General features: G+C 39.6%; 1 protein-coding gene across 1 annotated transcript; it reads left to right on the forward strand.

Moving 5' to 3' along the window:
• Positions 1-1,486: 1,486 nt before the first annotated feature.
• Positions 1,487-4,152, forward strand: LOC150068078 (olfactory receptor 7E178-like). The gene is made up of 2 exons (XM_090338717.1): positions 1,487-1,527; positions 3,198-4,152. Exons 1-2 carry the CDS (start codon positions 1,487-1,489, stop codon positions 4,150-4,152), a joined length of 996 nt encoding a protein of 331 aa, XP_090194843.1.
• Positions 4,153-12,181: the final 8,029 nt, after the last annotated feature.

Below are 12,181 nucleotides of genomic sequence, written 5' to 3' on the forward strand. Positions count from 1 at the left end.
CTTTTTCCTCTCTGCCTGAGACCACTGTGGTGCTAAAGCTTACTTAATGTTGGTCTTTGGGTATGAACTTTCCCCTATGATTTTAGAACTGGTATCTTGGTGAGAGCACAGAAAGACTCACACTAAACCGTAGCCATCTTCTGCCACTGACAAGTTCTTTTATCTCTATTAGTATTAGTATTATTTTAATAGTTGTACTAAGGATTTGACAGTTACCAAAGGAGTTTTTGAATATAATATATCTCCATCAATGTCACTTCTCCAAAAATGTCACCTTCCCCTACTCGTGCCTTCACTCTCTCCTCGCCCCGAACTTTTTAATGACCCATCTGCTTCTTTCCATTTCACTGAGAGAAATCATACAACACAAAGCTTTGACTTCTCCCCCATATTAAGCTCAAATTTGAGAGCACATATTCATATTATAGTAGAAGGACAGTGACATATGTCTTAATAAAACCCCTTATTTATTTCTACAAAATGAAGATTTTATCATTATGTTTCTGAGTATCAGAAAATGAGGTAATGGAAATCTAGAGGGTAGGACAGAAGATGGTAGAAGAATGAAGACAGAAGGGGGGAAATGTTATTAAAGATTTTATACATACCCTTCAAAATGAAGACAATTTAAGGGAGGGGAGTTTGGGTAGAATTAAGGAGAATGAAAGTGTTGATAAGGATCAAGATGCATTGTGTTCATCAACTGTTTTATTGAGTGGAAACTCCTTGGACAATTACTTTAATGTAATTCAAATGTTTATCTTTTTTAAAAAATAGAATATTGAAGACATTGTTGATGTTGGGACAGTTGGGGAGACAGAAAGGGTATCAACAACCAAAATACATTGTACTCACAAACTGATATGTTGAACTGTATCATCTTGCTACAACAAATTAATATTAATATGGTAATGAAGAAACCAGTGCACAACTACATAAAATCCTATTCTTTTTTTTGCCATTCCAGGGGCTTGAGCTCAGGGCCTGGGCATTGTCCTTGAACACATTTTTTCTCAATGACACTATTCTTCCACTTGAGTCACAGCACAACTTCTGGTTTTTATTTTCTTTTTATGAGTTTCAAGGGAATTGAATGTAGGGCTCTGTGCATAATAGGCGAGGTCACTACTCTAGGCTACACTCCTGGCCACATGTCATGTATTGTTTTCATGATTCTGCTATCTCTGTGTTGGAAATGTCCAGAGACTTGGCCTATTAATACACACAGTTTGGTTAATTGTGACCTGTGGGTATTAATCCTTCAAGGCCATGTAGAAGCCAGGATGAACCATCCCTTTCCTATCTCCAGAAAACTGGTCCTATATCTGTCTCCTCATCAACACCATCTCTGCTCCTTCTGTGTCTTCATCTCTTTCCTGAGGACAGAGGCTGGACTTATGCTGGGCACCAGATCTGGGGTGCTCAGATCTGTCTACCTGGGCCATAGCTGAAGAGGGTAGCAGCTTAAACAATAGAATGGGGTGGGATGGGTGGTGAAGGAATATTTTCTCTGGAGCATGAAGACAGGTAGGATGGTTTGGGCATCACAGGTGGTGAGGATGCTCTTGTAAAACCTTACACACAAGGAGTCTGGAAAGTGTATGTCAGTGAATTTGCAGGTAGGGGTTGAAAGTTAGGGGTACCAGTATATGTAATGGAGAATTCTATAGCTACTGTGCTTTTCGTTCTCATTTGTGGGTCACCAAATGTAGCAGCATATAAATGGTTCAAACCACTTTCCTAAGTTCCTGGAGGTCCTTTCATTTTGCCTCCTCCTAACTTCCTACATTTTGCTAGTTAATTGAAAACAAGAGTTTCTCAGAAACTCTTGTCCCTGCCACGGACTGGCTTCCACCTGTGAATCTCAGACCTCAGCCTCTGTAATAGTTAGGATTAGAAGTGTGAGCCACCTGCCCCTGGAACACTGTGTATTTTTTTTAAGAATGTTTTTTATTTTTATTTATTTATTTATTTATTTATTTATTTATTTGTTTGTTTGTTTGTTTGTTTGCCACTCCTGGGCTTGAGCTCAGGGACTGAGCTCTGTCCTTGGGATTTCTCAAGGCTAGAGTTCTACCACTTGAGCCTCAGCACCACTTCTGGCTTTTTCCTGTGTATGTGGTACCGAGGAATTGAATCCAGGTTTCGTGCATGCTAGGCAGGCACTCTACCACTAGGCCAAACTCCTGGCCCCAACACTGTGTATTTCTGAAGAGCAGGCTATTTCAGTTTCCTCCTATTCATGTGGTTAAACTATAGAGAGGAGTTGTTCGATCAGAATTCTTTTCTGCCACACTTTACTCAATTTGCGTGTTCATTGATCCACATGACCCAATGTGTATTCATATATGCTGAAAATTGAGATTTAATTTCTGTGGTTTAGAGAAGGACAAATACCTTTTGTTTCTCTGAGCCTGACTTATTTCACTCAATACCACATTTTCAGGCCTGCCCATTTACCTACAAATGCCATAACACCAGAAGAGGCAAGTCTAGGGGAATCAGAAGTAGATTCCTGCCTGCCTGATGAAAAAATAGAAATGAATAAGGAGTGACTGTCCATGGGATTGGATTTTCTTTTCAGTGGGATAAAAATATTCACTGCACTAATGGATAGGAAACTGCTTTGTTCTCCTAACTCAATATTGCTCTAGTGGCTTGAACTACTGCTGGCCCTTCCTCCAGGAGAATCTTCCTGAAATCCTCCAGCCCAGTTTACAATCCAGAATCTCAATCTACACATAAAAGCCCACTCTCCCACCCTGTCAGTGGATGGCCTTCCAAAAACCTAGGGCAGGGCTCTGTCTCCAAAAAATAGGCCTCTAGACAGCGACATGCAGCATAAACATGTAAAACTCTTAGATCCCTTCTGCTGCCCTGGAACCTGCTCCCCCACACTACAAAAGGGTGGGCTTTACTGTCAGGTGATCTTCCTCTAGCCAGCCTTTATGTTCTTGGCTTTCCAACGCAGCTGTGTGTCACTGGGCAGACTTGTACCCAAAAGACAGGAATAGGCATCACAGAATGAGAAAATTATAGAAGTAAATCATTGCAACAATTCACAAACACTAGAACAATGTACTTCATAGATGGTGCATTGTTCAAACTTGTAAATACTTTGAGTTTCAAATATTTAGAGCTGAAAATACCTGGATATATGTTTTCCTTTGTACCAAAACATTTTTGTTTTTGAGCAGATGTCCAGGTGATAAAGAAGCACAAAATCTAACCCATGTTACTGATTTCCTTCTCCTGAGAATCTCAGAGGATCCAAAATTACAGTCCATGCTCTTTTGGTTCTTCCTGTCCGTGTACCTGATCACTGTAATGGGAAATCTGCTCATCATCCTGGCCATCAGCTCTGACTCCCACCTCCACACCCCCATGTACTTCTTCCTCTCCATCCTCTCCTTAGATGACATCTGCTTCATCTCCACCACCGTGCCCAAGATGCTAGTGAACCTGCAGAGTCACAGCAGAGCCATCTCCTGTGTAGGCTGCCTCACACAGATGTGCCTCTTCATCTTTTTTGGCTGCATGGATGGTATGCTTCTTACTGTGATGGCCTATGACCGCTTTGTGGCCATCTGTCACCCCCTGAATTACCCTCTCATCATGAACCCTCATCTCTGTTTCTCCTTGGTTCTGCTGTCTCTTGTTGTCAGCTTCTTGGAAGGACAGCTGCACGTGTGGATGGCATTGCAGATAACCCATTTCATGGAAATGGAAATCCCAAATTTCTTCTGTGACCTTTCTCAAATTCTGGATCTTTCCTGTAGAGACACATTCTCAAATGATGTCTTCAAATATGTTGTTGCTATCATTTATGGATTTCCTACAATCTTTGGAATCCTTCTCTCTTACTATAAAATGATTTCTTCAGTGCTGAGAATTCCATCATCAGGAGGGAAGTACAAAGCCTTCTCCACATGTGGCTCTCACCTGTCAGTGGTGTGTTTACTCTTTGGGACAGCATTGGGTGTTTATGTTGAATCAGCTGTGTCACATTCTTCCAGGGGCAGTGCTGTGTCCTCAGTGATGTACACAGTGGTCACTCCTTTCCTGAACCCCTTCATCTACAGCCTGAGGAACAGGGACCTCAAAAGTGTCCTGATTAGGCTGTTCAAACAAGGAGTTGACACCAGGAGTTAGGAAATCCATCTGTAATACGGTTTTGCATTGGAAGAAAATTTAGCTCACATTCCTGTAAATTCTACCTGTCTGTGCACATTCTTTGTATTTGTCTGGTATTATCAATATAATTGATGACACAGGAGCAGTAGAGAAAATTGCTGGCCATGTCAAGGATATTAATAGTCAGGATTCAACTGATTTAAATGCATAAAATTTTAGTTTGCAAAGATGACACATGCCTGGAAATGATATTCCAACTGAATTTTACAGTGGTTTAGATATGACGTTTCTGTCATTGATATTTTACCTCAATAAAACTGGAGAAAAACATTATTTTGGTTTTGGTAACACTGGTGTTTGAACTTGGGCTTTCTCATTTCTTGGCAAATGATTTACGACCAACACGTTGTTTTTAGTTATTTTATACATAGGTTCCAGGGATTTTTTTATGGTTCAGGGGGATGAACTCAGCGTGAGTGCGTTCCCTGAGCTCTTTAGATCAAGTCCAAGCCCACCTTTGACCATAGTCCCACTTGACATTTTTAGAGGTAATTTTGAGATAAAAGTCTCAAGTCCTTTTGTGCCCAGGCTGGTTTTGGACCTTAATCCACAGATCTAAGCCACTCGAGTAGCTAGGATTACCGGCTTGAGCCACCCCAACGGCTAGGATCTAGTGCTTGTTACAGAACAGGACCGGCCATATGCCCAGATTTCAGGGGTGAGGCTCTACTTCCTGACTAACAAAAGTAAGAAGGGTATTATTTTCGAGGTTTCCTTGTTTTTTTTTTTTTAGTTTGTTTGAAGCAGTGCTGGTGCTTGAACTCAGCGTCTGGACACTGTCCCTGAGCTTTTTTGCTCAGGTCTATTCTTCTACTACTTGATGCATAACTGCACTTCTGGGTTTGTGTTTGTGTGTGTGTGGTGTGTGTGTGTGTGTGTGTGTGTGTGTGTGTGTGTGTGTGTGTATCTTTAATTGGAGCTCAAATTCTGATGGACTTTCCAGCCCTAGATGGCTTTGAAACTGAAATTCTCAGGTTTCTGATCCTGAGTCTCTTGGATATTCTGTGTGAACTACAGGTACACAGCTAAACCTGTTTTACTCCATAGAAACCAATAAATGATTATCATTTGTGACTGGGTAGGAAAATGAGTACATAAGCTATCTTACATTACAGAAAGTTTATTGATTTAGAGAATATGTTTGAGACAAATACTATGATGTAAGATCAATAATGTAAAATGTATTTTTTTAATTATCGGGAGAAGAATGTGTGCTGATATCATTTGTGTGCTTGCTTCTCCACACATACTTAACTGAAACAGTTTTACAATAGTTTGTATTTCAAAGAAGTCACTGATGATAGTTAAAGACTATATCATTTAATAATTTGACTAAGCTACTTTTTCTCTTTAACACTTTTCTCTTAACTTCCTTGTAGAAACACATTTCACATTAGCAAGTCCATACACTTGTACAAAGTATCCTCATCAGATTCACCTCTTCCATCATTCTTCTCTTCCACCTACCCTTTCACCAATGTGCACATTGAGATCCAAATTTCATTTTTTACACACATGAACATGGATTATCATGACTGCATTCTCCTATGGCTCCTGGTTTCCATTCATTCTCACACCTCCTAATGGAACCCCACTCAAGACAGTGATATTCAGAATATTTCTGTTGTTAAATTGTCCTACTCAAAAATCTTACACCTTGGAATTGAATTCCTCTATATGCTATAGTTAGCCAAATTTTTTGCCAGTCCTGGGTCTTAAACACAGGGTCTGGACACTGTACTTAGGCTTTGTCAAGGCTAGAGCTCAAGGCCCATTGAGCCACAGCACCACTTCCAACTTTTTTTTCTACTGAGGAATCAAACCCAGATGTTCGTGTATGCTAGGCATGCAGTCCACCACCAGGGCAAATTCTTGGCCCCAATTAGCCATATTTTTGAAGCTTTGCTTTCCAGAGGACAAATATAAAATCTAATGTTTGGGACATTTTTTACCTCTCATCCATGTTAGTGACTTGATTGGGATTTGTAAGCTTTGGATTAATTTTTCAAACTGTGAGTTCTGCAAATCAGGTTCCATGATGGTAGGAGAGCCTGTCATCAGCCTGTCCTCTGGCATCTCATCAAATCTCCAACACCATATGATCCTGCAGCTGGAAATCCTCCATGTCCACCTATACAGAATACATTCTGTGAGATTCTTTTTCCTCTTCTTTTCTTGTCTTTTCTTCTTTACCCATCCTGGAGCCTGAACTGAGCGCTGGGGCACTGTCTTTGCACTTTCTCAGGGCTAGTGCTCTACCACTTGAGACATAGCCACTTTTTCCTTTTTCTCTCAATGTGGTATCAAAGAATCAAACCCATAGCTTTGTGCATGCTTGGCACGCACTGTACCACCTAAGCATGCTCCTAGCCCTGCATAATCCATTCTGAAGAGAGAAAGCTGTGTTTTTTGTTCAGCTGTGGAGCTTAAACTTGGGGCCTGTGCACTGTCCCTGATCCTCTTATTCTCAAGAACAGTGCTCTCCCACTTGAAGCATTTAGGTTGAGTAAACTGGAAAAAAGTTTTGTTTACTTTTTCATATATTTTTATTGTAAATAAAAGAAGGGTTACATTATATTCACCAGATAGAAGGTACATTACTTCACAAACATTTATACCCTTTTTCATGTCTGGGTCCCCATTTCACTCCCCCCACTTCCACCCCTCATCTTTTTTGCCCTGTTCCCTATCTGATGTCAAATAACTAACTAAACATATATACAATATATTAGATAACAAGGTAAAATACTGTAACAATATGAGATAACCAAGGGATAGCAAAAGAGATGAGAAATAATCAGTAGAAACCTTGGGATCTCCTGACAGAGATTTACAATAGAGCAAAACCTAGATACATAAGGCTATACATTTTGACGCTAAATGAAAGGAACTCCAGGATATAGGAAAAAATCCATATAATGAGTGATTGTTTTCTTAAAGTATAGTTTGTTTTGGGTACCTATGGCTCACACCTGTGTTCCTAGCTATTCAAGGCACTGAGATCTGAGAATCCCAGTTCAAAGCCAACTGAGGCAATAAAGGCCATGAGAATCTTATCTCCAATTAACCATCAAAGAGCCAAAAGTAGAGGTGTGACTCAGGGGTATAAAGAGAAGAAACATCTCAGTGAGGTTCCCAGAATCTGAATACAAGTCCTTGAGGTATCATACACACAGAAAGAAAGAAAGAAAGAAAGAAAGAAAGAAAGAAAGAAAGAAAGAAAGAAAGAAAGAAAGAAGAAAGGAAGGAAAGAAGGAAGAAAGGAAGAAAAGGAAGGAACCAGGATGGGAATTAGAAAACCTGGAAGAAGAACCAGGATAAAGAAAAGAAATCTCCTTAGAGATAGATGGCTCAGCATAGTATTTTCTAGTGCTGAATCATAGGTATGAATTAAGGGTGAGAAACCAATTGTCTATGTTTTCCAGAACGTTTACAAGGATCATATCTTCAGAAAATGTCACTATTTCTTTATTAATAAAGAAAGTATACATGGGTTTTTCTTTATAGATTGGATGAGATTGAGTTTCACCAACCAGGATGCCTTCTGTGGATTTTTCTCCAGTGATCTTGAAAGAGGAGCCTCTATTGTTCTTTGATCCAAAAACATTCCATATAATGTTCATTTTCTTTCTTTCTTTCTTTCTTTCTTTCTTTCTTTCTTTCTTTCTTTCTTTCTTTCTTTCTTTCTTTCTCTATTTCTTTTTGTCTCTCTTTCTTTTTCTTTCATGTTTTTTTGTTGTTTTTTTATAGTCCTGGGGATTGAACTCAGGGCCTGGGCTCTATACTGAGCCTCTCTGTTCTCAAGGCTAGCACTCTACCTCTTGGAGCCACAGCACCACTTGCAGAGTCTTCTGTGTATGTGGTACAGAGTCGGTCAACCTAGTGCTTCCTACTTGCTAGGCAAGCATTCTACCCCTAAGCCACATGCCCAGCCCCTTCTGTTCTAATATAGTTGAATGTCTAACATGAGTACCTAGAAGTTGATTGAAATGAGGAATGTAGAATAGAGTACCATTTTACAAATATACATATAAACACCTGCTGGATCACAGGTGACTATGAACAAATGCATTGACAAACAATGGACTATACAGGAGATGATGCCAATGGTGTGATTTTTTTGAGCCATGAACTTATTAGGTAACCTAAAAAATATGAAGTAGCTTGTACTTGAATTGTTGGGGATGGGGATCAAACCAAGAGGAAGGGTGTAGAAGGGTGAAGATGGAATGGTAAGGGAGAAAACACTCATGATACTCAGTAAGCATATTCAATATTATCCACTATATGTGAAAATGAAAGTAGGACAATCAGGAGATGTATAGGGTTGAGAGATATGGGGTGGAATGATGAAAGGTGTGACGTGGACCCATATACATAAAGTGACATACTAAATTGTGAACACTTTGACATCCACTTAAAAACAATAAAACTATTCCTTGAAAGGAGTGTGGTTATTTCCATGCTGACTTCAATGGTCACTTATACACCGAATAACTCAATCTGAAACCTTAAAAGCCTTTATCTACAGATCTGGCCAGATGCTCTGATGTTACCATTGCGCATGTGAGCCTCTTTCTCATGGTTAATAAAAGTTGCATCATACATTGGGGTGGAGAATTAGTTATTTGTTTGTACCAGTCCTCAGGACTTGTTACTATCCATAAATTTATTTCCTGAAGACTGGTGACCTATCACTGGAGCTATACTCCACTTCTCTCTCTGTTTGTGTGTGTGTGTGTGTGTGTGTGTGTGTGTGTGTGTGTGTTTAGTTGAAAATCGCAGTTTTATGGGATTTCCAACTGTGGCTGACCTCAAAATGCAAATAGTGAGATTTCTTCCTTGTGAGCAGCTAGGGTAGCAACCATGGTCCAACAGAGCCTGGCTGTTAGTGTTTTGGGTCAGGAAAAAAAATAATAAATGAACTTTCCTTGCAAATTTACCTAGAAAAATGTTAAATACACTCTCTCACATGACAGAAAGTTCATGGGCCTGTAGAATATGGTTGAAACAAATGAAACGGCCTAAAATAAATCATATGATATGTGTGCCTCATAGTTCATAGTTTTTAATTATGGGGAGGCTATGTGTGTCCTGATGTCACTTCTGGAATCTGCTATAGCATACTGCCACGTGCATTTAACTGATAATTCTAAATAAAATTTTGCATTTTACACGAGTAATTGATGAGAGTTAAATATAAGTTACATTCTGTTTTTAACCTTTTTTGTGCTGGTCCTTCTGGCTGAACTCAGGGATTATACACTGCCCATGAGCTTTTTGGCTCAAGTCCAGTGCTCTACACCTTGAGCCACAGTGCCATTTCCAGCCATTGCTGAGTTGTTTATTGGAGATCAGAGTCTCACAGACTTTCCTGCCCATGCTGGCTTACAAGCCTGATGTTGTAACTATAAAAGCATGATGAAAGAAATTAAAGAGGACACTAGGAAAGGGAAAGACATCTCATGATCATGGATAGGGAGAACCAACATAATGAAAATGGCTATACTGCCAAAATTGATATAAAATTCAATGCAATCCCCATCAAAATGCCAAAGACATTCTTTACTGAAATAGAAGATATAATCCAAGGATTCATATGGAACAAGAAAAGACCTAGAATAGCCAAAACAATTCTAGGTGGTATTACAACCAGACTTAAACTCTACTATAGATCCATACTAACAAAAACCGCTTGATATTGGCACAAAAACAGACCAGAAGATCAGTGGAACAGAATAGAAGACCCAGAAATAGAACCACATACCTATAGTCAACTTGTATTTGACAAAGGAGCCGAGATATACAGTGGAACAAACAGTCTATTCAATTATTGGTGCTGGGAAAACTGGGTAGCCACATGCAGAAAACTAAAAATTGACCCTAGCCTTTCGCCATGCACAAGCATTAACTCAAAGTGGATTAGAGACCTCAATGTCAGACTGGAAACTGAAACTGCTACATGATAAAGTATGAGAGACACTGGAACTCATAGGCAAAGGCAAAAGATCCCTGAACAGAATCCCAGGGTCACAACAGATTGGAGGGACACGATAAATGGGACTACCTAAAAATATTGTCATTTTCACGATGTTGATTCTTCCAATCCAGGAGCATGGGAGGTTTTTCCATTTCCTCAGTTCTGCTTTAATTTCCTTTTTCAGGGTTTTAAAGTTTTCATCAAAAAGGTCCTTTACATTCTTATGTAAGCTAATTCCTAGGTATTTTATTTTCTTTGAGGCTATTGCGAAAGGAGTTGCTTTCCTGATTGTTGCCTCGTTCTTCTCACTGTTGGCATAGAGGAAGGCAGTTGATTTTTGAGGGTTAATTTTATAGCCTGCTACCCTTCCAAAGTTTTGCATCTGCTCGAGGAGCTTGGGAGTAGAGTCTGTAGGATTCTTTTTCTTTGCCAGTCCTGAGCTTGAGCTCAGGGGTTGAGCACTGTCTTTGGACTTTCTCGAGGCTAGCACTCTACGACTTGAGCCTCAGCACCACTTCTGGCTTCTTTCTATGTATGTGGGGTACCGAGGAATCCAACCCAGGTCTTCATGCGTGCTAGGCAAGCACTCTACCACTATCCCAAACTCCCGGCCCCAGTCTATAGGATTCTTTAAATACAGAATCATGGCATCTGCAAAGAGGTATAGTTTTACTTCCTCTTTCACTACTTGGATCCCCTTTATGCTTGCTCCTTGCCTTATTGCACTGGCTAGGAATTCTAATACTATGTTAAAGAGGAGTGGAGAGAGTGGGCATCCTTGTCTTGTTCCTGATTTTAGAGGGAATGGCTTTAGCTTTTCGCCATTAAGTACAATACTAGCTGTGGGTTTGTCATAGATTGCCTTTATTATACTGAGGAATGTTCCATGGATTCCTAATTTCTCCAGAGCTTTTAGCATAAAAGGGTGTTGGATCTTGTCAAATGCCTTTTCTGCATCTATTGAGACATTCATGTGATTTTTGTCCTTGCTCCTGTTGATGTGTTGAATTATATTACTTGATTTGCATATGTTGAACCAGCTTTCCCTCCCTGTGATGAATCCTGTTTGATCATAGTGTATAATTTTTGGTGAGTTGTTGGAGATGGTTGGCCAGTATTTTGTTGAGACGTTTTGCATCCATATTCATCAAGGAAATGGGCCTGTAGTTATCTTTCTTTGATGGATCTCTGTCTCTTTTGGGGATGAGGGTTATACAAGTTTCAAAGAATGAGCCTTCATTTTCAATTTCTTTGAAGAGCTTGAGGAGTATTGGTGTGAGCTCTGTTTTGAAAACTTTATAGAATTCAGCTGTGACTCCATCTGGCCCTGGGGTTTTCTTAGGTGGAAGTTCTCTTATTGCCTTTTTTATTTCAGTGCTTGAAATTGGCCTATTTAGTTGGTTTAGGTCTTCTTAGTTCAGTGTGGGTATGTTAATATTGGCTAGGAATTCATCCATTTCTTCTAGATTCTCAAATTTGTAGGCATGAAGGTTTGAGAAGTATTCACTCATGATCCTCTGGATTTTGGTAATTTCTGTCGTGATATTACCATTCTCATCTGTGATTTTGTTTATTTCGCTATGCTCCCTTCTTTATTTGGTAAGATTTGCTAAGGGCCTGCCAATTTTGTTAATTTTTTAAAGAAGCAACTCCTTGTTTTGTTGATACTTTTTATAGTTTTTTTGGACTACAATTCATTGAATTCTGCTTTGGTTTTAATAATTTGCTTCCTTCCAGTGGGATCAGGGTTGGTTTGTTGCTCTTCCTCCAGACGCTTAAGGTGACACGTTAAATTGGGGGTTTATGATTTTTCCAATTTGTTATTGTAGGCACACAGAGGTTAAATTTTCCTCTGAATACTGCCTTTGCTGTGTGCCAAAGGAGCTGGTATTTTGTGTGCTCATTTTTGTTGAATTTCATAAACTGTTGGATTTCTGTTCTGATCTCTTCGATGACCCATTGTTGATTCAACAGTGTATTGTTCAATCTCCATGAGTTACAGGGTTT

This window comes from Megascapheus bottae, chromosome 1, assembly GCF_031878675.1.
Source record: "Megascapheus bottae isolate mThoBot1 chromosome 1, mThoBot2.hap1, whole genome shotgun sequence".
NCBI lineage: Eukaryota > Metazoa > Chordata > Mammalia > Rodentia > Geomyidae > Megascapheus > Megascapheus bottae.